The sequence below is a fragment of the Aethina tumida genome, chromosome 1 (genome assembly GCF_024364675.1).
Source record: "Aethina tumida isolate Nest 87 chromosome 1, icAetTumi1.1, whole genome shotgun sequence".
NCBI lineage: Eukaryota > Metazoa > Arthropoda > Insecta > Coleoptera > Nitidulidae > Aethina > Aethina tumida.
This window is the reverse complement of record NC_065435.1, coordinates 62,249,483-62,276,255: the sequence shown is the minus strand read 5'-3', so window position 1 is coordinate 62,276,255 and position 26,773 is coordinate 62,249,483. Positions and strand designations below refer to the sequence as shown.

The 26,773-nt window shown below is 28.9% G+C and overlaps 1 protein-coding gene and 1 long non-coding RNA gene across 2 annotated transcripts; both read right to left on the bottom strand.

The window, feature by feature from the left end:
• Positions 1 to 13,266: 13,266 nt before the first annotated feature.
• Positions 13,267 to 14,124, bottom strand: LOC109605229 (cactin-like). The gene has a single exon (XM_020021799.1). It carries the CDS (start codon positions 14,122 to 14,124, stop codon positions 13,267 to 13,269), a length of 858 nt encoding a protein of 285 aa, XP_019877358.1.
• Positions 14,125 to 24,348: 10,224 nt separating this feature from the next.
• Positions 24,349 to 25,221, bottom strand: LOC126266324 (uncharacterized). The gene is made up of 3 exons (XR_007548738.1): positions 25,148 to 25,221; positions 24,784 to 24,889; positions 24,349 to 24,457 (listed from the first exon to the last, which is right to left on the bottom strand). It is a non-coding gene; the product is annotated as an uncharacterized LOC126266324 (long non-coding RNA).
• Between the last annotated feature and the right edge of the window lie 1,552 nt (positions 25,222 to 26,773).

Sequence of the window (26,773 nt, the reverse complement as noted above, 5' to 3'; positions counted from 1 at the left end):
GAACCGCATGTGCCCGGTATAATGCATGATACAATAATTTACAAGCCGACATGTCTTTACCTTGTGCCTCAGAAAATTTATGATTGCTTTAGACTTAATGAAAATGCTAATAATGGTAATATTCATATTCAGTATATGATAAAATTTCATTCTCCCATACAAGGTGAAAATAATCTAAAAAAGCTTTAGTGCTTTTTAATTTAAATAGAAAATATACTTTCGGTTTTTTCAAACATTAATCTCTAATGGGATGATAATGGAAGCTAAAAATAAAAAAAAAAAAAACTAAACAAGGAACAAGAAGTGAAAATAAATCATGTAGGATTAATTAATTGTCGTTAAATAATTCTAAAAATTTGTTTGTTTGGCAATATGATATTTCTCCAGAGAAGATGTAAAACAAAAAATAATAATCCAAATTAAGTAATAAATTGCAATAACACACGTTGCTATAAAGTATTTTTTAAGTTCACTGTCAGAATCTATGAACCTTAAATAGTTTCTCGTCTAATTTAAGAATGATTATTTTCATAATACAGTCATGTGAAAAATAATAGGGACACTTGTATGAAATAAGTTGAAAATGCCAGTGGTTACAATTTGTCTAAATTTATTCGAAATTGCACATTAAATTGGCAACTGAGATCTTTAGGCATAAAAAACTGTTGTCTGAGGCTAAAATGTTTTTATCGGTTTAAAATTCTTATAAACGGTAAATATGTGGTATATAGTTGTTACCTAAGCTAATAAAACAACTCCATAAAAAAGTTTTTTTGTACCGAAAAATAGCCGAAATCCTAAATTTCTAGAAGACAATGGTCGGAAAAACAGTAAAATATAAACCTCAAACGAAAGACCAAAATAACGCCGAATATTGAATGAATCATTACGAGATTTGTAAATAAAAATCCATTTTCATCGTCAAAAAACATTTAAACATTTAATTTACTTTGACGATTACGTACAGTCAAAGTACGGAGGTGGATCTATTATGGAATGGGAATGCTTCTCCTATCAAGGTATCGGTCCAATATAGAGTATTAATGAAATGATGACAAGAGTGTCTTACTATAATGTGTTAAGTAGAACTATGTTGCCATACTCTGACGACAATATGCGACTACGATGGGTGTTTCACTAAAACAACGATCCGAAACATACATCTAAGGTGGCACAGAAGTGGTTTTCTGACAATAAAGTTCAGCTTTTAAGCTGGCCTGTCCAATCACCTAACCTAAATCCTATCGAGAACTTGTGGAACGTGAAGATAGTTCTAAGGAGGGAAAGTGTCGTTAATAAAGAAGCCCTCTGGTCCCTGGTGGAGGAAGTGTAAAATTCAATTCCCCAGAAAACGTTCTAAAAGTTGATAGACTCAATGCCTTGTGGATGTATGGCAGTTATTAAAAATAGAGACTTAGCAACTAAGTTAAGAAATTAAAGAAATCCATTCAAACATATACATTTTTAACAATTCTAAAATTGTCTCTATATTTTTCACATGAAAAGGAATCTGCAATATTTTTTTTTTACTTTTTGTACAGTAGGATCATAAGAGTACCTAAAAATAAATACTCCTTTCAAAACGTATTGAAAACATTGGTTTAATTTACTTTCTGTATACTGAAAATTGACATTATTTTTCACATCACTGCATATCTAGGGAAATCCAATATTACTACCAATATTTTAAAATGTATTATTTTGTAAATATTTCAAGGAATCATTTAAGTTTCAATATTTATCATGGAAAATCTTGAGAAATATAAAAACTTATAGCCCTTGAGAAAATGTATATAAATTATACCAAAGAAAAAAAAATAGCGACTAAAAATGTAAAATAAAGAACTTTTTTAAGTTAGTTTAAGAGCTAACTTAGCAAATTTAAGGATCAAAACCAGGTAGGATAATTATTTCACCAAATAAATCGAAATATTCGTATAATTTTTCCTAAAAACTATTTTTAAAACATATAGTATATAATAAACACATATGTTTTATAACAATATGATATTTACAGTGACATTATTTACTTATTACTAAATCAATTTTTTAGTATTCTCAATTTATTGTTTATATTTCATACATTTTATACACGATTTTCATTCTAACTAACATTTTGCGAAAATCATTTACTCTCAATATATTGACAATCGTTGCAATAAATATTAAATATTGTTTGAAATGTAAATTAAATGATAAACTCTTTCTTACTAGGAGTCATTTCTTTAGATTTTGAAATTTATTAACGTTCATTCTTAATTAACATGCACCCATATCATATTTCGATACAGAGCAAGCCTGTATAGAGACTGTTTGCATGTAAATGGTACCCGAACCAACTGTGCCCGGCATAATGCATGATACAACAATAATTTACAGGCCGACATGTCTTTACCTTGTGCCTCAGAAAATTTATGATTGCTTCAGACATAATGAAAATGGTAATAATGGCAATATTCATATTCACTTCATTCAAAATTTCATTCTCCTATACAAAGTGGAAATAATCTAAAAGCATGCATGCACGCATTTTCAGAACCTTAGTGCTTCTTAATTTAAATTGAAAAACTACTTTCGATTGGTTTCATATTTTATCTCTAGGTGAGGATGACATGTTATAAAACATATTTTTTAAGTCACTGTCGATGTTTACTCATAGTTTAAGAGATCCAGTAAAGTCGAATATGTCAACCAATGTATTAAAATTTATTCTTTATAATAAAATAATAAGTAAAAACTTAAAATTAAATACTTCTTTTATTTATTCAAGTCGTTCTTGTCGAACATAAAATCATTTAGCTTGAATTTTACTTTATAAGAGTTCACTTAACAAATTCGAGGATCAAGACTAATTAGGATAGTTATTTTTCAGCAGGCATTGTGTGTTTGGCTAGGAGTAAATAGAGCTTAGTCGATTGGCAAACAATAATCGCACTGGTAAAAGCTATAAAGAGAAACCGAACCGCCAATTTAGAGGGCTTATCAGCTGCAAAATAGACCATTGCAACTACGCTAAGCCGGCAACCGACAAACCAAATGTTCACTGGCATAAATGTGTTACGGAATTACTACTAAGTAATTTTTGTGAACCAACATAATACTGAAATCCATTATTTTAATAGTATATTAAATTTAATATGTGGCAGTTCACTGAAGGCAAATATCTCGTGTTTCGTTTTTTACGTTCACTGTCATATATTTGATAAATTGAAAATTCAATGTCTATATTTTTCTAAATTATACGAAAGCCACACAAAAAATGTAAAATGAAGACTTTTTTTTCTAAATTTAATGAAATTCTTTCTTACGATGATGTACAGTGTGGCCCATATGAAAGCGGGAACCCCCATGAAATTTGTTTTTGACAAACTTTTTTTAATAAATATCAAATATTTTATAACATATTTCATTACAGGATTTAATTCAAATTTTGTCCAATTAGTATACAACATTTTTTTTCAATATTATATACTTTTTTTGCTTTTTTGTTACACATTATATAAACGTGGGAGATTAGTTTAAACGCATATATTTGTGTAATTTGATTGGCCAAAGAAATAGCACATTCAACTGTATTTACGATTTATGTATGTATTTAACAGTACTCTTACTATTTAGAATTTATTCTTAGTATAATTTATATTATTTTATTAAATAAATTCTTTTTTAAAAGAAGAGAATAATAATTATCATGAAACATTATGGTCTAGTCTAAATATATTGCATATATTGCTAAAAACTGAAACATCCGAAAAATGGTTTATAGTACTTATTAACAAATATGAAACTACACATTCAATTGAAAATGCAATAAGAAAATGTCTTAACAAAAAAAGCAACTTATTTTATTGACAGACAAATTGAAAAAATCAGTAAACGACATCCTTTCTTGTCTTCTAGGTAAATAAAAAATGAATTAATTGGAACAAACTTGTAAGGATAATTTTTGGTAAAGTAACCATTGGTATTAAAAAAGAATATTTGAACAAGAGTAAAAGTTTGCACTAAAATGTATTAATTATACACCAGAATTTTTAACGAAGGATACTTTGAAGTAAACATTCGTCCTCCTAATAAAAGTTTGTATTACAAATACACCTTAGAAACTTTGAAACACGGTGGAGGAAAAGTTTTGCTTTGGAGTTCCTTTCCTTGGAATGGTAGAGGGACGTAATGGAACCATTCACCAACAATAATTTACCAATTACATAATCTAGATTAATATCTAAAAAAAATTTAGATTAATTGTGATTATTAATTGAAGAATCGTGAAATTTCATTTCAAACGACTATTGCCGATATCTCATTTACCGTTTACAAGTGATTATAACGAACAAAGGGCACCCAATGAAATATTAACAATTTTGTTATGCATAAATTATTTAACAAATGTACATTTTTGAAAAGTGTGCTACATTAGCCACATTTCACACTTATTTTGTTTATGATTTAATTTAAGTAGAAATTATTTCGATACTTCCTGAAATGGATACATATCAAATTTTATAAGAAAATATGCATATACATAAATGTCCGGAACAATTAATAATCATATTTTTTTAGGAATTATGTGAGAATATTATACTATTATTATAATACTATATTTATATTAATACTATTTTTTTTTTACTTCCACCAATCCACCGTTTAAGTCAACGTATTTATTAAATATTTTCCGTAAATTCGTGATTATCTTTCACAAATGTTTTGGGGTAATTTCTCCACATAATTTATTAATTCTACCACGAACTTACGAAAATTTCATATTCAAGAGTATTACTATAAGTATAATTAGTAGAAATAAGTCGTTAATCTACTCCATATAGTATACGGGGGTAATAAAGCCTGTGGGGTAATAACGTCTAACCAGCCAAAATTTTATTTAAAATTAATGCTAGATTAAAATAAGAATCGGAAATGCTTAAAACACAAACATGTTATTAGAAAAAGAGTATTAAACGACCAAATTTTAAATATCATTGTTTGGTTCATGACCTCAAGTAATGTATAACTTGATTCACTATTTAATTATACTAATTCTAGACCATATATATTATATTTAATAATAATAATAATAATAATAATAATAATAATAATAATAATAATAATAATGTTTCGCACATAACTCTCAATTAAATTAATAGACTATCACTAAGACCAAAAGTATCAAGTTTGTTCAACAGTATAGCATGGTCAATGATATCGAATGCACGTGAAAAGTTTGTATAAATGACGTCCATCTAACTTTTACGATACATTGACGAACTTATATCATGAGTTCATATCAAAATAGTGATGGTGGACTTGTCGAACATAAAACCGTGCTGATTAGGAGCGAACACTTGACAGAATATAACACTCAAATATTTTAAAGAAATTACTTAATATAGAGATAGATCTATAATTATTAAAATTAGACTTATCACCTTTTTTGATTACTGGGATAATTTTGGCAGTTTTCCATATAGATAGGAGGGTATTACTTTTCAGGAACAAATTGAAAATAATTTTTAATGGTTTCAAAAATGCAAATTTTCAATCCTTGATCGAAAATACTGGTATCTGTTCATCCCCCACAGTTTTTTTGTTGGCCAACTTGTTGATACTATTTAGTATGTCAGACTTCATTAAGCTGAACACATTGTTGATAACAAAAGGCAGATTGAGCACGACGATCAGAGGAGGCAATAAAATACCTTCCAAATTCAGCAAAATGATTGATAATAAGTCTTTCGGGCAAAAACTGTTTTGTTTGTTTTAACTAGTGGTAGAATCTGCCATTTTCCTTTCATATTTTATAATAATTGAAATTTAAAATTGATTACTCTTAAAACTAACTAAACTGAATATCTTTCATTCATTTCAAATCTCCTTTAATTGGTCCCTATTAGTCATCAGTACTTTCTCCTAAATTCCCCAAAAAATATTGAACAATAATAAATCTCTGTCAGAATTAAGAATCGGATATTTCTAATATTTATTCCTTCTATAGCAGTAAGTAGATAAAATAGCAAATACTTTTTACGCGTTTTTTTTTTGTATTAACTTTATACATGTGTAGTACAGAATTCGGCTTATCTATGTCATTTTTTTTTTCAAAGATTCAGGAATGGTGCTATATATTAAGTTAGTTTGTGAATTAATTTTATTAATTTACTTCACAACGTTTATACATTTTTATAGTTTATAGTATCAAATAAAAGGTCAAAAATTAAATGATGCTTTTCGAATATTAAAGCATCAACAGAAGGATACCATATACAAAAAACATGCATTATATGTCACTTTTAGCATTATACCATAATAATCTTAAGCGTACGGGAAAAGTTATAAAGCAATGGTTCCAAGACAGTTTTAAAATGATAATCGTAGAATCTGGATTTGACCCCATTGAAAATCCTTAGGAAATTTTGTATAAAGAAATTCGATTAAGCCATAGAGAAAAAATAAACAAAAATTTGAAGAATTGTATACTGTATTGTTGCAGTATGCAAAACAAAATATTCATAATCTTATTAGATTTGTGAAAAATGCCTAGATGTTATACGTAGTTACTTCAAAATTTATATTTAATATATGAATTTAATAATATATGTTTATATTTTTATACGTTGTGTGTTTTATTGTTTTATAATTAGCTCAAAACCGTAGTAACAAACGGTTAAAACATAACAACATCCATCCATACTATCCATATACCGACGCGCATTATCCTTCTCTGTGCAGGCAATATCGTATCAGACTTTTTGAAATTAAGCCACTTAGCACAGATCATAAAAATTAGCCTTAATAAATCCAAATACTTTTTGTATAATCTATATCCATGGGAAAATATATTAAAGAACACTTTTGTAATCTATAATATTTGAAAAACAATATTTACTGTATGACTGATAATCCACCCACATCTGCTGAGCTGTCATAGTTTATTTTTTCTGTGAGGCATAGCACCAACATCAGCTAAAAAGAACTGCATTTTATCAACTTAAGTTGACCCCGGTGAAACAATAGAAAAATAATTAACAATTAGAAGAATCAAAATTAATTACAGAGAAACTCCAGTTATAAAAGATTTATTTGACAACAATAATAGTGTTCAAAAGAAAAAACCAAAAAAACATTGGTAGTTCAAAAAAGAAACAAACGTTTAATATGATCTTTGGTGTTCTGATAGCGACGAAATTCTTTCCTTAAGAATTTTAAATTAAATTGCTACATTTGATCTTAAATACCGAATTTCAAATTAGTTGTTTAATTATTAATTCATGTTAAAGCCGTGAGATTTATTATCCTTCTATGGTTTGTGTTTATGGTAGAACCTACCATTTTCTGCTTACAGAAAATTATAACAAACTTCAAATTGATTACCATTAAAACTAATTGATTAAATTGTCAATTTTTCAATTCATTTCAAATTTCCCTTAGCTAAAAATTATTATCCACCAATAGCTTACATATTATGCGACAAATTGAGGGTCAACATTTGCAGCAGATTGGTTGTTGTCGTTTTTATTTAATGGATAATGGAAAATTCTAAGATAACTGAGAAATGATACATTATTCAAGGTGCAAACATTTTAAGAAGAAAGATTGATATTACATATTCGACCCAAATAATTTAAAAACTGATAACCGAAAATATGAATTTTTATAATATCCGATATTTTTTTTATTTTAATAGTGTAACAAATTAAATTGAATTGTAGGATATGTACATTTTCATTTTTCAAAAAGTGAAAAAATCTATATAAACCAATTGAACGACACAGAGACGAAATAGACAACCGAAACGTAGGTGCACTTAAGAAAATTCCAGGCAACTGAGCAATCCCGGATTGCATACACTATACACGTCGTCATTGGTTTGCTCGCATATAACCGGGATTATCTTGCTGCATTATTTCCGTATTATAAATGTTTAATAGATATGCTTTTAGATTCCGGATTGATATTGCCTTTCGCAGAAATGTGACAACTTATCGTACAAAATTCAGCGTTACAATATTTATCTATAATCCCGCAGGAAATCATGTAAGGCACGTAAATTACAAAACATTTTCCTATAAATTTCTAAATGCTCAGCGCCTTACTCAGTTCTTATACTGCAACGCCAGCAAAAGAACTGACCCTGCTTATTCCAGAAAACGCTTGTTTGTATCATGATCCGGTTTCGTTACCATAACGCCGCGACTGATAAAGAATATAGCCGTGTTTTTAAAGGGTACGAACGAAGTTGGTATGTTTACAAGACGGAGATCCAATTACAGAGTTGTCTAGGTTATCTGGATACATCGGGGTTGATAGGAAGAACGGATAGTTGGTTCGCGTGATTCCTGGCCGAGACGGAAAAAACGAAACGTTTTAGACAATTAAACGCGACGAGAAAAACGGAAAAGATATGGTTTTTAATATCCTAGTATTTATATTTCGATTCGGACGTATTTCTGAAGTTTTATGTTTCAATCGAATTACCAAATAGCGTGCAACTTGTTTATTGCACAGTTTTATTCTAGAGGGTTCTAATGTGATGCCATGTAAAATGTTGAAATCATCCGATTTGACTATTTGTTTGAAAGAATTAAATTCCAATTATTCGAGGAAATCTACGGAAAATTGCCCAGCGAGAAATTTCTCATTAAAACTTTTAACTCAGGAAAAATTAGCACAACATGAAGTCTAATTTCAATCCTTTCATCCCATTGAGTTTAATTGTATACAAATCGGTTGAACGATGAAGTTTTTTAAAACTTGTTAAAACATATATACAAATGAAACATTTATTGTTAACAATTTTATTAAATTTTTATTTGGTGATTTTTTAATTAATTTTAATAATATATGAAGTTATATTAAGTCATTTAAAGCTTAAAAAACATTAGTGTTATGCCACAATAATATTTCTTTCACTTTTATTTACAAATTGTACTCTCTTAATTACAATATTTCTTTAAATAATACATTTTACTCTTATTTATACGTGGTATAGGAACTCGTACTTAATAATAGAGATTATGCTATAATTATATATACAGGGTAGGAAAGAGCTCTTTGTCTGAATCCAAAAATATATCATAAATTTCCAAAAACTAAGCACTAATTTTTAAGAAATTAAAAGCTCCCTTTATTAAAGTATCATTTGACCCCATTCCCAAATGGAAAAATTTTGACATCCTTATCAAAAAATGTTTTGTCCCCCTGTTTCACTTCTTTTTAATCCATATAAACATATTAGTTCGTCCATATTTATACCGTTTAACATCAACTATACTCCATTCAATCTAAGTACGGAGTAACAAACAAATTTAGCTGTCTGATGAGTACGTAATCGCGAGATGAATAACCTATTTTTTATTGGTCAGTTCGAAAGTGTTGGCTCGTGTTAATACCTACTTCATACTTAAATTTTGCCTCGGTAGCATTCAAGCACAAAAAGTATTGTACCATTCTGGTGACATATTTATTTAATTTCTTATTATCATCTATTTAAAATTACGGTGAATAATACCTATTATAATGTTTATTTCAATGCTAAATTATTGAAGGTAAAAGAATATTTTTTAAATATTTGTCTAATAGTATTATTTGGTTGCCCTTAGTTTTACATACAACTCTGTCGACAATCACTTGTACTATGATTAGTGTTTGCCTCACTCCTTACCTTATGTGAATGTAACGTAGGTTAAAATTGAATTCTCAAAAATTATTCAACTTTATATCTAATATTATTAAATACAATGTTGAACAATATTAATATTGTTACTGTCGAATTTTTGTTTAGATTTACCATACAGTGGGACTGAAATTTGATACGATTTGAACGATTAATGTGTATCGTTTGTGAATAAATAATACAAACAAAAACATCTTGTTTCATATGTGAGTTCACGTGTTTCAAAGATTTTTATTTATTTTTTTTATATACAATTAATTTATTGATTTTAAATATTTGGAAATGTTTGTGGGGACAATGATTTTTCCTTATACAATGCGTATGTTTCATATCAATGAATATCGAATTTCTTTATATATAATTTTATATCTAAGATAGATTAAAAATTAGTTTGGCAACAAAACGATATTTGTAAAGGTTAAGACTTTCGTGACCATTGTTAGAAGAAAATGTATATTCGTTCGGGTTTGTAGGTCGTTGTAAAATGAAATTATTTCCTAACGTTTCGCCAGCACGAGTGGCTAGCATCTTCAGAGGTATAATCTAGTGCGTGATCAGTTGTCTAAGGAACACGCTAGGAAATAATTCCATTCAACAACGACCAACAAATTTCAATATATATATATATATATATATATATATATATATATATATATATATATATATATATATATATTGAATATATTGATTGATAAAAGTATACTTTTAAATATCCATATTATTCTCAGTTATGCAGTATGTTTGATAAAAACAATACAACAATATAAATGTTTATTAGTGGGTTTAGTTAAGTATTTATTAATATTTGAGAAATATTCAAGGGTCAAAAGTAGAGCAACTTTAAAATAATACAACCTTACATATATTTAGACATCTTTTATTTAGTGTCTAGTAGCACATCCATTAATTTTAATAACTTCTAAACACCTTTTCTTCATTGATCTTGGTAGATTTTCAATATAATCGTTCGAAATTTCTTTCGAGTGATTTTGAACTTCTTCGTAAAGTTCTTTCATACTTCAGTCAGTTTTTTTACATGGATTTCCCGATCAATTTATTCTCAAAGATTTTCCATTGGACTGAGGTCTGGGTTTTGTGCTGGCAAAGGCATGACACGTACTTTTTGAGAAGTGAACCATTCTTTAATTAACTTAGACGTATGCCTCGGATCGTTGTCGTGCTGAAAGGTTCACCTTAAAGTGATGTTACCTTCGGCAAATGAAAGCATGTGATTCTAGAGAATGTCACGACAAATAAAACGATCCATTATCACGTCTAACTTAACCAGTGGTGCCATGGCAAACCCAAAAAAACATCTCCAAACCATAATGCATCCTCCACCATGCTTCACAATGGGCCTAGTGTACTTGGGATTAAACTTTTCATTAATTGATCCTCTCACCTATGAAATATCATCAGATTTGAATAATTGGAGTAGACTTTTATCGAAAAACAAAATTGTTTTCCTTTGCCCATCTGCCCAGTTCATATGTTCTCTTGCAAATAGTAGTTTCGCTGCTCTATAGTTTCCAAAAATGAAGGGCTTCTTTGTTGGTTTTCTACCATAGAGGCCAGCTCTTTTTAATCTTCGTTTTATGGTACTCACCAACATACTGAGTTTGTTTAATGATCGATTTGTTTAAATTTAAATCTACTGCAATTTTACTTTATGTCCCACCATTTCGGAACTTTTCTACAATTTGTTATTTAATTTGTATCGTTAAATAGACACTTCTATACATTTTTAGCTTTAAGTAACGATGTGGGACACAAAAATAAATTATAAAATCATTTGTATCGAATATAATAGGGTTTGGTTGCTTTACTTACTTTACTGGCCGAAATAAAATGTTGTATAAAAACTACGTGAATAAAGATTAGACACTTATTAATTATAAAATTAATTTAAATTAAAAAGAATTGTTCTTTTAATAAAATGATTACGTTTTTTAATTTGTTGTTCTACATATGAGCGATAATGTATATATTCAATTTATAGTGTATCCTTTTTGCAAATTTATTATTTCTTTCTTTTTAATTGTATTACGTTTTATTTCCTATTTATTTGTATATTTATTTGTTAATTTTATTATAAGAAAAGATAATTATCAATATAAATTAGTGATACTGAAAATAGTATTAAGCAGAAATGACGAAGTGAGTCTTTCAAAAAGACCACAAGAAGTGTTGGAATATCAAATTTAGTAATTAAAATTACATATAATTTTCTACATTATTACGATTAAACGTCTCCGCTAAAAAGTATAAAAATTATGTAACTATAATATCTTAATTGTGTGCCATTATTAAATCTAAATATTGGACTTAATACTCTTAGTTTGTAATATACTCATTTCCCTACAGATATTCGTTTTAATAAACTTTATATCGGAATATGTAAACATAAAAGTAAAGGTAAATTTTTACTTTATAAATTCATTTAAATATTTATTATTATTCCATAAATAAATAAAATAGTAAAAATTATTTACAATTAATAAAAATCAAACCCCTTGTAATACCGCTGTTTCCGTTTCGCATCGCATAAAATCGCCGCCAGCTGAAAAATGTTCGCAACATTATAATTAACATTCTCTTTTATCCGTATGCTAAGTGCCAGCTTTAGATATTATCCTAATGAGACGTTAGCTATTAGTTATAATTAGTTTTAACCACATATTAAAATAGTTTGTTGCTGCACGGTGTTCTGGGCCATTTTAATTAAACAAAACAAGATTTCTTATGGAGTTTTACAAAAGTTTTCTCGTATTCACGTACTTGCGCCAACCAATTAACTTTATTTTATCGCACCTGAGAGATTTACACTTTACTACCTTCCACGTATGTAGATCCTCTATTATTTGAGGTGCATAAAGTTTAAAGTCCTAATATTCAACGATTATTGCATAAATTAATTTGCTCTCAATTATATTAAATAATGTAAAAATACAAGTCAAACTACAATATAAAAATAGAATATTCTCAATAACAAACTTAATTTGTGTGGAGACACTTTACTTCCCTTTATTAAATTAATTACAGATTGGTTGTCCCCTGCTATGGGAAATTCGAAGAGTTGGATTTACGTTCATTATTCATTAATTAAGAAAATCAAGAGAATACTTTAACGGGCAAATAATTGTTGTTTCGGAGATTTAATTAAAGTAACCGCAATTTTGTAATATGCCAACAACGGGCAAATTCATTACGGTAAAAGTTCTACTAACATAAACCAAACAGAATTAAAGTTATATAAATATTCTCGTTGGTATATATAATATATTAAATTATCAAATGCATTCTCTATTTCTCAGCGACTTTTTGATTAAAATATATTTGGATCAAGCAATTTATATAAATTGTTTAAATTCTTTTGTAATAGTTAATAGTTAACAATAAATAAATATAAACATAATAAAAACTATTTAAATCAAAGAGAATGTGTATAATATTTATTTAAAATTTTTAGTGTAAATTACAAATAATTAACAGATGTATTTTCTAACATTAACACGATGGTTATAATTTTGATATGCTCGAACAGATTAATTTCATGGTTACCATGGATTTACAAACACATATTTTTTATTCTATTTTCAAAGGGGTTTACCATTCTCCTGTTTGGTTCCACCGTTACCATGCCTGTTTCCATTCATTTTCTTTAATTCTTGTTGTTTAGCTACTTCACTTGCTGTCGTTTTCCCTTTTGGTTTTTTTTGGTCGTCCACAGCCGATTTCCCCTTTTCCATTTTGTGCTTTTCAGAGGTGGAATCACCAGATTTTTCGTCTCCATTTTCTTCTACAGATGTGCTAGTATTTCTAGAGCTATATGATTTGGTTCTCCTCCTCCTCTTCTTCTTTCGCTTTTTACTGGACCGCTTACGTCGTTTCGACGAACTACTATCCTCCGCTTTTTTCGAATCAGTCTCAGTCTTCTCGTTGTCAGAAAATGAATATGCAAAGCTGCTTCTTTTACGCTTTTTTCCTTTACTTCTTTTTTTAGACTTTCTACGACCTTTTGAAGACTTTCTTCTAGTCAGCCTGCTCTTTACCTCATCATTGCACTGCACGTTGACCGGAACCATTACTAAATCTAGTAACTCTTGTTTTATCTCATTTTCATGTGATATGCGTTGTCTCTTGGGGAAAAATGTGGGATCATCAAAAATGTCAGGGCCGGGTCCACTAAATTCATGCTTTCTCTTACGATTTCTTCTAGATTTTTTCCTCACCTTGGACCTGCTGCGTTTGCTTGACTTTTCCCTGGCTCTCTGATAATATGGCAATTTGTCCTCGTTGTTTAATATTTTCCAAACTTCTAGTGCCAATTTTAATATATTGTCTACCCTCAAACCAGCATGAGCCCGTATGAAGTCTTGTACGAACATCTCGTACGGGACTTTCATTGAGTCGTTTAAGGTGGGATAGAAGCCAAGATTTTCGGTGGAACTCATGGTATAAATTTTGCGTGTAATTTATGACGTGCAATTTGGACAAATGTTTGAAGCTTTAAGTGTCAAATCAACAACTAAGTAACTGTGATTTTGTAAATCTAATAAAAACATCTGAATAAATGTTACATGACGATCAACAAGCGACTCTAAAAATTCATCTAGAAGTTTGATTTTAATTTTTACAGAGTAGTATTTTTCTATTGTGTCACTACGATGCTTTTCAATCATAATAATTCATATATCAGAACTATTTTGGATTAAATCTCGAGAGCTCAGATCAAGAAATTTTCTTCTCCTCCATTATAACTTACTATTTAAGTTCAATTTACTCATTTAAGAGTATTAATTAAACTACAAAGCTTTCCATTACGCCTGAACATAAACTTTTAAAAAGGAAAGCATCTGAGAAAAAAGCAAAAAAAAATGAAACGAAAAACGATATTTGACGGCGTGAGTGCTGGATGTAGACCTATGAGAATAAAACGTCGTGAAAAAAGTAGATACGTGGCATCCCCGGCCGGCCGTATGTTCTCGTCACGTTGAGACAAGGGTCTTGTTATATTTACATTGTGTGCACCTTGAATACATCATCAGACATTCTGCTTGTCTATAACCAACTTTTTGAGTTATAATATCATATGGATTATCCCGATAATAAAACTCTACCATGAGGTTAATCTTTAATCTTTCTAAATACTAAATCAGACAATTCTTTTATAAGTTGCTTAAAAAGCAAATGCTTAAATCCTATCCAATTCTATTCATATGTAAAATGATCTTGCATCAACAAAATAACTCCCATAGACATCAAAAATGTTAAGTAATCTTAAACATTTTCTGTTAAGATTTTTTTTACAGAACTAGATACTCCAGAGAAGTGGTCGATAAAAGATTTATGAACTCACGTCCGACCAGGGACTGACAGTTCTATACATGAAACAGGAATTGTTCACAACAAAATATCGGGGTTAATTGCGTAATTGACAAATTTTTGGCATTAAAAGACTGTAGATTAATATTTTATTGTAAATAAAATCGAGGTAGTCGCTTAGTCTAGTAGGAAATCAAACAATAACTGAACTAATGCAGCAAGCAACTGTCTAAAGGAATTAACATTTATAATATAAAGAATCTTTACAACAGAAAAGAAACAAAAAATATGCTTAAACAATTTTCTGTTGTATCAATACTATTGATTATATTTTGTAAATGAATTGTTTGAAAAAAATAGCATTATGTAAATGTTTTAGTGTCTTTTTACAATAATAAAGATTAATAAGAAAAGATAAGTAAGATTTTAAGTTTATTATTGTCTGTATTAAATGACCAAATCTGGGAATCATGACAGGTATTTTATTCATGATCTTAATATTAGGTTTGATGTTGCCGAAATAACAGTAAATATACGTTTCAAGTCAAATGTTCAAAATGTCTTTCAAAGGGTAAGGCTGACTCCCGTAGCTTACAAGACGCAAAGTTCATGTAGTGGTCGTGTCTAAAGATATTTAAAGAGAATAGAAAATTACAAATCTGTGATTAGAACAAGTAGGTGAACGAAATGTTGAAAGATGTAATATACTAGATGATCTGTCTGTCAATCTATAAAGCGGTTCTCATATTCACAAGGACAGATCTCCGTGATATGTATGTGGAAATAAAAATTGATGAAAAAGTAAGGAACCCAACACAAGATTTTTACCTAGTGAACAGGTGGGGTGGGATCAAACTGGTTAATGAAATATTTTCCCAAAAAGATCAGTCCTACGATCATCTGTGAACATGCCACTGAATAAGATGTTGAAAATTATCTCAATATTTAGTGAACCTGAGACACCTGGGATTAAATAACATATTTTATAGTTGAAAATTCCTTGACTCACTACTACCTGATAAATTATCATCCAAATGGGTATCTGTAACGGCCCAATTACGAAATTTAAATTTATCTATTGGAGTAATAATTTGAATGTACATTTTTATTGTTTCATAGGACAATATTTCAGAATTAAAAAGTGGATGAAGAGAAGTTAAAGTGGGAACTTTCAGAAGAAATCAAAATGTAAACTACTTTTAATTGTGCTTTTTAGATTTCTGCAAATTTGTTGCATAAAATGTCTAATTTGGATGTGTTATAAATAAATTAATATTGTTTTAAAAACATGGCTTCCAGGTATGGTCAATTAATAAGTATATAATAAACAACATTGTTTCTGAAACAACTTGTAAATCTAGTTTAAAACGAGATTTGTGTTTAGCTGGGGAAATTAATAAATACGTAATAGTAAGATTTTACAGATACTAGTGTCAAATTTCATATTTACTGTAGCTTGTTTATGTATTGTGATACAGATTAGATCGTGTACATATAAAGCCTGTGCCATTAGTAGGAAATGCACTTGGTGCTGTCCACCTTTGTCTTGAGGCGCATCGGTTATTATGGAACTTGATACTATCAATTACGGAAACTGAAATTCCCATTAGCTGTACTCGTAGTTTGGACCATAATAATAAAAATTGATAGATTATTTAAGATCTCAAATCAGAACGCCACACGGATATAAAACTTCTATTTTTAATTTTACCAGGGCAGCAGAAACGCTATGTTATATAAAAATTATATTATTATTGTATTTGTAAAAATAGATTCACATTTAACACACCTGGACAATTTTCAGTTAAGTATTTCTTTATCGATATTAAAACACCACAAATAGAAAGAGCACTGTTAGATTTTTTACCTGTCAATGACTTTGAAAAGTCTAATTTTTATATAAAAATTGAAATTCTCAATTTATTGCTTACATATTTAAATTTATTATAAATATTGTTTCTAAATAGTGGCAGTTCTATTTTTACATAAATTCTCAATTTCAAATATACTCTCGTACATCTCCACTTTCTGTCGTCAGTTGTCACGATCAGTGTATTTCATTACATAAGAATATTTGAAATATTGAAATGTCTAAGTTATTGTCTTTTTAAAAGACGACGTTTGTTTGTAACGCTTTCTAAAATGACAAAAATATTATTTATATAAATAATAATAAATCAATAAAAATTTAAAGACCTACAGAAAATTAATATTTGTTAATGAAATTTGGTATACATATTAATAGTAATATTTTATAGAAATTAAATAACACGCAACATGAACAGTACTGTGTGGGTCCACTTTACAAATTAATTTTCCAGCTACTCGTCTCGGCTTGCTGCTTCAGGTTGTTAATTTGAATTTCCTGAATCAATTGTTCCAAGGTTTTGAATTATCTGAGAAAATTAATCAATATTCTTCCTATTTCTTCTCACATATCAGGAAACAAAATCGTAAATATCCCATTGAAATAAGGATATGTGGTCAAGAATCATCTTGCTTCAAACTGCGCGTCTACGTTGCAATGAACATAAGGTACCTTATATAAAACTACGGACTTTCTATAGAATATGTTACATCGGTTCTTTCTGTCTTGGTTCTTCTCAGCCTTTGACAATCGTCATTCAAATTCACCATCTTAATTCACTTGATCATGAATCATTACTTAATAATCACCTAATACGAGTGAAATCCCTAAATGGCTACAGCCCCAAATATCGTTCTTGCTTTTCTATAATATATCTTGGTCGTCCTGGCATGACCTCGCGTTTGTACAGACGATACACTTCTACGCTCAAAACCATTTCAGCAATTTTTCCGTTGGAAAGACTTTCCTTATCCCTTTTACAGAAACACCTGTAATATACCCCAGGATGGATCCACCTTGTCGTGGTCCTGGGGCTCAGTAGCACTCCACAATAAAATCAAATTATTTTTTATCCTGGCATGGGATGCCCTTGGATGAGTAATTTAATCGTTTTTCTAATTAAAAATTTAAACAATTATTTCTTCTTCAGTATTTAAAAATTTCACCTTTTTAGTTACCTTCGCATTTTGAAGTTTAAAATAATTTAACTGAATGCTAATTTTCGATTAAAATTCTAATAAATTGTAATATTGGAATTATATATATTTTAATATAATTTAAACTTTGCATCTATTGGTATAATGGATGCTCTTAGACACTTAATTGTCTTTTTGATTAAATATAATTCATATCGATTAGCCTTGTTGTTCATCCCGGACGCTAGTATAAATAAACTGAAACAAGTTTTAGCCAAGAAAAAAATACTTTTCTGTTGCAGGACATTAAAATTGATGAATTGAAAAATATGAACGATATTTTCTTCCATATTTCTATAATTATAATTTGTTAACTAATGTAGCGTATAATGTTAATATGGTAAAGCCAGTGTATTCTATTTTACCTGAATCGGAAACAGCTATATATCATAAAAAATTATAACAAAATGAAATTTCCGTCCTTATTTCTATAATTATAATTTGCCACACACAAGTCAGAAGTTTGAAGTTCATCTAGATAATGATATACTTATATTATCAAAAGTTTATATATTTTTACATTTTTAAAATTTTACATAAACCAAAGTTAAAAGCAAACGACAACCCCGATCGGGATGATATTTCGTTAGAAAGGTGGTTGATTAAATTACGCATCCAACGGCACTCAATAAATCTAGAATAAAAATTAGTTGAATTTTAGTTCATAAAACTTCAAAATCCGTGCCAATTTTAATAATATTTAGCAATATTTCCGATATCTGAATAATTTCACAACAACAAATCATTTCTATAAATGTTTCAAAATATTGGTATTAGATATTTTAGCAGAGGACAATTGTTCCAAGGTTTTGAATTATCTGAGAAAATTAATCAATATTCTTCCTATTTCTTCTCACATATCAGGAAACAAAATCGTAAATATCCCATTGAAATAAGGATATGTGGTCAAGAATCATCTTGCTTCAAACTGCGCGTCTACGTTGCAATGAACATAAGGTACCTTATATAAAACTACGGACTTTCTATAGAATATGTTACATCGGTTCTTTCTGTCTTGGTTCTTCTCAGCCTTTGACAATCGTCATTCAAATTCACCATCTTAATTCACTTGATCATGAATCATTACTTAATAATCACCTAATACGAGTGAAATCCCTAAATGGCTACAGCCCCAAATATCGTTCTTGCTTTTCTATAATATATCTTGGTCGTCCTGGCATGACCTCGCGTTTGTACAGACGATACACTTCTACGCTCAAAACCATTTCAGCAATTTTTCCGTTGGAAAGACTTTCCTTATCCCTTTTACAGAAACACCTGTAATATACCCCAGGATGGATCCACCTTGTCGTGGTCCTGGGGCTCAGTAGCACTCCACAACCCAGTGGTAGTGGGATCCAACACTGCAAGTCCAATCCATCCCCAGGAAGATCTTCGGATATTCTTCAGATTGAACTTGTTCTTCCGAACCCATTTGACAGGGGACTGGCATCTTTGTCAGTCCCACGTCTTCTGGTTCAGCATACCCCGTATATGCAAATATACGTTCCTTTCCTCCATGTATGATTTATCATACATGGTAAACACTATGGCCATGATTTTCGGTTCGATGCCCGGAGAGGGGTTTTTATACTTTCCCCTCTTTGTCCCCCAAACAAAAAAAAAACCTGTAATATATTCGTTATAAGTTAATTAAATCTATTTCTACAGAAATACTACTTCCGGTACATACTGAATAGAATTCATAATTAATGTTTTCAACCACCAAAAATTTGCAACAAATTCTGCACAAGCAGCTGCATGTTATTATGTGTTAATTTTTTTGTCCCACAGTCTGGTTAAAATTACCCCGAAATAAGGCGATAAAATATAGTAAATTTTTTATTTTAAGATAAAAATAAAAATAAATTGACTAGAAACCTTATACGTTTATATTAATACATATGTACAAAACAATCGGTGAGAGGATAGGTTATCATCCATGCTATGGGTTGTGGCGACCAGGCAATAGGTGGTGGTAGCGGCCAGGCTGTAGGTGATGGTGGTGGCGGCCAGGCCGTAGGTGATGGTGGTGGCGACCGCGGCCTTGCTGTAAGTTGTGGCGGTCAGGCTATAGGTGACGACGGCCAGGCTGTAGGTGACGGCGGCCAAGCTGTAGGTGACGGCGGCCAAGCTGTAGATGACGGCGGCCAAGCTGTAGGTGATGGCGGCCAGGCTGTAGGTGATGGCGGCCAGGTTGTAGGTGGTGGCGGCTGTTGTATTATTAGGTCCAATTTTCTTTAAATTTGGAGCAACCATGAATGACCATATTCTCGAATAGTATTTAAACCATGATTTTTCTCAGTACCAGGTGTAATTAAAATGAATCGAAGAACAAAAATAGTAAAACAAATCAAATTTAAATTGAAAGCAATTTCGGATGGTTTTCAGGCAAAGTAAAAAATGATTATGTAATAAAAATTATATTTCATTATTATTATTGTAATTAGAATGATTAACTTTACCATTACACTAGTTTACTGCTTATATAAAAATATTCTACAATAAAATCAAATTATTTTTTATCCTGGCATGGGATGCCCTTGGATGAGTAATTTAATCGTTTTTCTAATTAAAAATTTAAACAATTATTTCTTCTTCAGTATTTAAAAATTTCACCTTTTTAGTTACCTTCGCATTTTGAAGTTTAAAATAATTTAACTGAATGCTAATTTTCGATTAAAATTCTAATAAATTGTAATATTGGAATTATATATATTTTAATATAATTTAAACTTTGCATCTATTGGTATAATGGATGCTCTTAGACACTTAATTGTCTTTTTGATTAAATATAATTCATATCGATTAGCCTTGTTGTTCATCCCGGACGCTAGTATAAATAAACTGAAACAAGTTTTAGCCAAGAAAAAAATACTTTTCTGTTGCAGGACATTAAAATTGATGAATTGAAAAATATGAACGATATTTTCTTCCATATTTCTATAATTATAATTTGTTAACTAATGTAGCGTATAATGTTAATATGGTAAAGCCAGTGTATTCTATTTTACCTGAATCGGAAACAGCTATATATCATAAAAAATTATAACAAAATGAAATTTCCGTCCTTATTTCTATAATTATAATTTGCCACACACAAGTCAGAAGTTTGAAGTTCATCTAGATAATGATATACTTATATTATCAAAAGTTTATATATTTTTACATTTTTAAAATTTTACATAAACCAAAGTTAAAAGCAAACGACAACCCCGATCGGAATGATATTTCGTTAGAAAGGTGGTTGATTAAATTACGCATCCAACGGCACTCAATAAATCTAGAATAAAAATTAGTTGAATTTTAGTTCATAAAACTTCAAAATCCGTGCCAATTTTAATAATATTTAGCAATATTTCCGATATCTGAATAATTTCACAACAACAAATCATTTCTATAAATGTTTCAAAATATTGGTATTAGATATTTTAGCAGAGGACAATTAAAGTACTAGTATTTTTTGGTCTATAATAATTTTCACTTTTCATATAACTTCGGCCAGTTAAGGTTTGAAGTGATTTTTGAATTATTTATTGTTGGAATTACTCAGCTCTCGGAAACAGCTAAATATCATAAAAGATTATAATTTGGAGTTTTCAAATTCAAACTAATTTTTATTCTGGTATTGGATGCCTTTGGATGCGTAATTTAATCATCTTTGTACCTAGACAGTCAAATTGATCGGGCCGGTCTTTCACCCTGTACGCTAGTTTAAGCAAAATGGACAAAGAAATATAACATTATCTAGATGAGTTGCCCAAATTATGGAAAAAAATTAGGAATTTTGAAAAGAATCAGCACTGTTTTAGGTAGGGGCCAAATTAAGAAATAAATAATTTTCTGGTTCGTTTTCCTAACTCAACATAATTCATCTCGATGGATCTTGCCATTCACTCTAAGCCCATGCTAAGTAAAAGAAAAAAAACAGAATATTGTTTTAAGTGAAGCGGCCAAGTGAGGAAATAAATAATTTTTGGGTTCACCACATTAAAATTTTCTTAACAAAATTAAATTTCCGTCCCTATTTCTATAACTATAATTTGCCACATTCACCTAGATAATGATATATTTATATTTTCAAAATTTTATATTTTTTACATTTTTAAAATTTTACTTAAACCAGAGTTAAGAGCAAACGACAAGCCCGATCGGGATGATATTTCGTTAGAAAGGTGGTTGATTAAATTACGCATCCAACGGCACTCAATAAATCTAGAATAAAAATTAGTTGAATTTTAGTTCATAAAACTTCAAAATCCGTGCCAATTTTAATAATATTTAGCAATATTTCCGATATCTGAATAATTTCACAACAACAAATCATTTCTATAAATGTTTCAAAATATTGGTATTAGATATTTTAGCAGAGGACAATTAAAGTACTAGTATTTTTTGGTCTATAATAATTTTCACTTTTCATATAACTTCGGCCAGTTAAGGTTTGAAGTGATTTTTGAATTATTTATTGTTGGAATTACTCAGCTCTCGGAAACAGCTAAATATCATAAAAGATTATAATTTGGAGTTTTCAAATTCAAACTAATTTTTATTCTGGTATTGGATGCCTTTGGATGCGTAATTTAATCATCTTTGTACCTAGACAGTCAAATTGATCGGGCCGGTCTTTCACCCTGTACGCTAGTTTAAGCAAAATGGACAAAGAAATATAACATTATCTAGATGAGTTGCCCAAATTATGGAAAAAAATTAGGAATTTTGAAAAGAATCAGCACTGTTTTAGGTAGGGGCCAAATTAAGAAATAAATAATTTTCTGGTTCGTTTTCCTAACTCAACATAATTCATCTCGATGGATCTTGCCATTCACTCTAAGCCCATGCTAAGTAAAAGAAAAAAAACAGAATATTGTTTTAAGTGAAGCGGCCAAGTGAGGAAATAAATAATTTTTGGGTTCACCACATTAAAATTTTCTTAACAAAATTAAATTTCCGTCCCTATTTCTATAACTATAATTTGCCACATTCACCTAGATAATGATATATTTATATTTTCAAAATTTTATATTTTTTACATTTTTAAAATTTTACTTAAACCAGAGTTAAGAGCAAACGACAAGCCCGATCGGGAGATGACATTTCGTTAGAAAGGTGGTTGATTAAATTACGCATCCAACGGCATCCAATTAATCTAGAATAAAAATTAGTTGAATTTCAGTTGATAAAACTTCAAAATCCGTGCCAATTTTAATGATATTTAGCAATATTTCCGATATCTGAATAATTTCACAACAACAAATCATTTCTATGTTCAAATTGTTTCAAAATATTAGTATTAGATATTTTAGCAGTGGATAATTAAAGTACTAGTATTTCTCGGTCTATAAGAATTTTCACTTTTTATGTAACTTCGGCCAGTTAAGGTTTGAAGTGATTTTTGAATTATTTATTGTTGGAATTACTCAGCTCTCGGAAACAGCTAAATATCATAAAAGATTATAATTTGGAGTTTTCAAATTCAAGCTAATTTTTATTCTGGTATTGGATGCCTTTGGATGCGTAATTTAATCATCTTTATAACTAGACAGTCAAATCGATCGGGCCGGTCTCTCACCCTGTACGCTAGTTTAAACAAAATGAACAAACAAATATAACATTATTTAGATGAGTTGCCCAAATTATGGAAAAAAATATTTCAGCTTAAAACCAGTGTAATAAATAAAGTTCTAATTGTGTATAAATTATCCTCTAAACTTTGCTTAATTTTATTTCGAATTATTTTTTATTTTTTTTATTCTTATTTAATCTTAAAACCCCTCAAATTGTGCTATTTAATAATTCACCTTCGTTTCTAACCGTTTTCACATCCATTAGTTAAAGCGGAATAGGTATTTAAGCGTAAAAGAGAAGAAATATTTTGGAATAAAACATTCGCGCGTAAATGAAGATAGAATGTATCTATGATCTGAATAGGAAAGATTTGATAATAAAGTAATAAATAAATTTCGGGGATTTGTCTAAACGTCATTTTGACCATGAGAGTAAAAATAAATGTAAGAACATAACACATTGGAAAAATTTTTTCATTCATGGCTGTCCAGTCTCTCACTGAAACGCAAAATAAATATCATTTTGAATAACGTTTTCACTTTGTCTAGTAAGTAGGTTTCATTTTCATTTTTTACAGTAGAAATATAGATCATTAATTTGATAATTACGAAATTAGTATGCACGTCTTTTTTACCCTTACTTTTCCTTAATTTTCTAGTTGCTACTCAATCTTTGAACTTACGATTCTTCAATTTATAATATAAAATGTTAAGAATACGTCAGCTTACCTTTAAAAATCCTCTTCAAATGAGTTAATATTTCCAAAAATTCTGCGCTGCTCTTTATTATAACCGACGAAAATGTTGAACACATTTTAAAACACTTTCGAAGCTGTAAATTAAAAAAACGTTGGTTACTATCCAAGGCAACTATTTTAATTGTTTAAATAAATTATATATCCACTAATTTTAACATATTTGTTATTATCCATAGTAACTATTTTAATTGTTTAATCATAGAGATATTAATTATAGATCCACTAATTTTAATATTCATTTTTGTACAATAGAAATATAGGTTATTAGTTTGGTAATTATGAAACTAATATGCACGTGTTTTTTAACTTTACCTGCCTTTAATTCACCAGTTACTACTCAATTTTTGAATTTAGGATTTATTAACTTTTCATATAAAATGTTAAGAATACGTCCACTTACCTTTACAAATCCTGTTCATTTGAGTTAATATTTCCAAAAATTCTGCGATGCTTTTTGTCATACAGTCGACGAAAATATCGGGCTTTATTTTAAAACAAGTTCGAAACTGTAAATTAAAAAAAAAACGATGGTTACTATCCATGGCAACTATCTTTAATTGTTTAATCGTAGAGATATTAATTATAGATCCACTTGTTTTAACATGTTCATTTTTTACATTAGAATTATAGATCATTAATTTGATAATTCCGAAATTAGTATGCACGTCTTTTTTATCTTTACTTTCCTTTAATTTACCACTTGTTACTTAATCTCTGAATTTACGATTTATTAATTTATAATATAAAATGTTAAGAATACTCACCGTTACAAATCCTCTTCAAATGAGTTAATACTTCCAAAAATTCTATGCTGCTCTTTGTGTCGACGAAAATGTTGGCATTTAAAACACTTTCGAAACTAAAATAAAAGATCGTTTTATACTATCCGTGACAACAATGTTCTCAGTTGTTTAACAAAAGGAAACTTTGATCAGTTGTAAAATATTCTCATTTTTTCACTGAAGACACAGATTATAAATATCATAATTATAAAATTAATGTAATGTAAGTTTTTCTACCATTACTCTCTTTAAATTACTAAATGTTAATCAATATTTGAATTCAGAATTTGTTAATTTCTGAACAAAATATTAAAATTAGGTGACTTACCTTTATAAATCATCTTCTTTTAAGTTCAGATTTCCAAAAATATTGCTCTGTTTTCTGTTAGGCTTGATGAATATGTGTGGTACATTTCAAGACATTTCTGAATATCTGACATTCTGAATGAATATAAATGTTGATTATTATCGTTGACGACGAATTCTCTTTTGTTTAATAAAAGTGTTCTTGATCATTTTACTTTGAATACGATATTCTCTTTTTTAAGTAATAAAGATTACTTGAATTAAAATGTTAAATTTTAACGATTTAACTTAATTTTTTTTTTATCTATTGCCTTCTTGAATTCATACTATAACCGTTAATAAATCTTCTAAATTATTATATGTAATATTTTAACTACTTGTACTTCATTTCACAAATACTTTTCAATTGGTTTAATTTTTCCAAAAATTCTAACACAATTATATACATTCAACAAAAAGGACACATCGGAGTTAACTCAATAAACAAATTTAAAGACATGTAACAAACTGCAAATTGTAAATATTATGATTACTGTCGTCGATAACGGTATACCTATTTTTAAAAAATTTATTGTAATTCTGGAATTTATTTAATTTTCAAAATTCATTAAATTTAGAGTTTATTATTGTATTAAATTTAAATTTTCAACTGCTTGCTTAGATTTTAGCACTTACAATGGTACTTTAATAACGATATTTTATTGTTGATTATAACAGTTTTTCGATATAATCAACAATAAATTAAAAGAAACTATAATTTGAACATGTTGTAGTTACAAATTGATATGATTTATTAAAATATTATATAATTTATTTTATTAACATGACATATCAATGATTGATCAATCGTCATTAGAGTTGTTATGATTTATTATTTTTATTATTATAAATATTCAATATTTTTTTAATCATGTTGCTGTAAACTACATTTATATTTGTATTTTTACTTATTCTATTTGACGATATATTTTGTATTATTTTTCATGGAATGTTTCATGAAATTGAAAAATATTTTAGTTACTGGTCTCCTGAACACGCTAACTTTAAGTTAGACGTTTAACTTACTTTTGATTTCTCACAGTTATAATATGTTTCTTGTTATCTATTCGTAGATCTACATAACAATATTCACTGGTTGTTTAATGAGGCCAGAAGGCAATAGTCACATGATTATTTGTGTAATAACCAAAAGACCATCTTTTTATAATCTTGGATAACTATAGATGGTAAGTATGCATAGCTACGAAATAGTAAAATCTAATAAGAGATAATCTAAAATTGAGTTGGAAAGTAGCTATATAT

Excerpts from the sequence above, each read along its gene's own strand:
- LOC109605229 (XM_020021799.1), bottom strand. The coding sequence starts at position 14,124 with ATGAGTTCCACCGAAAATCTTGGCTTCTATCCCACCTTAAACGACTCA.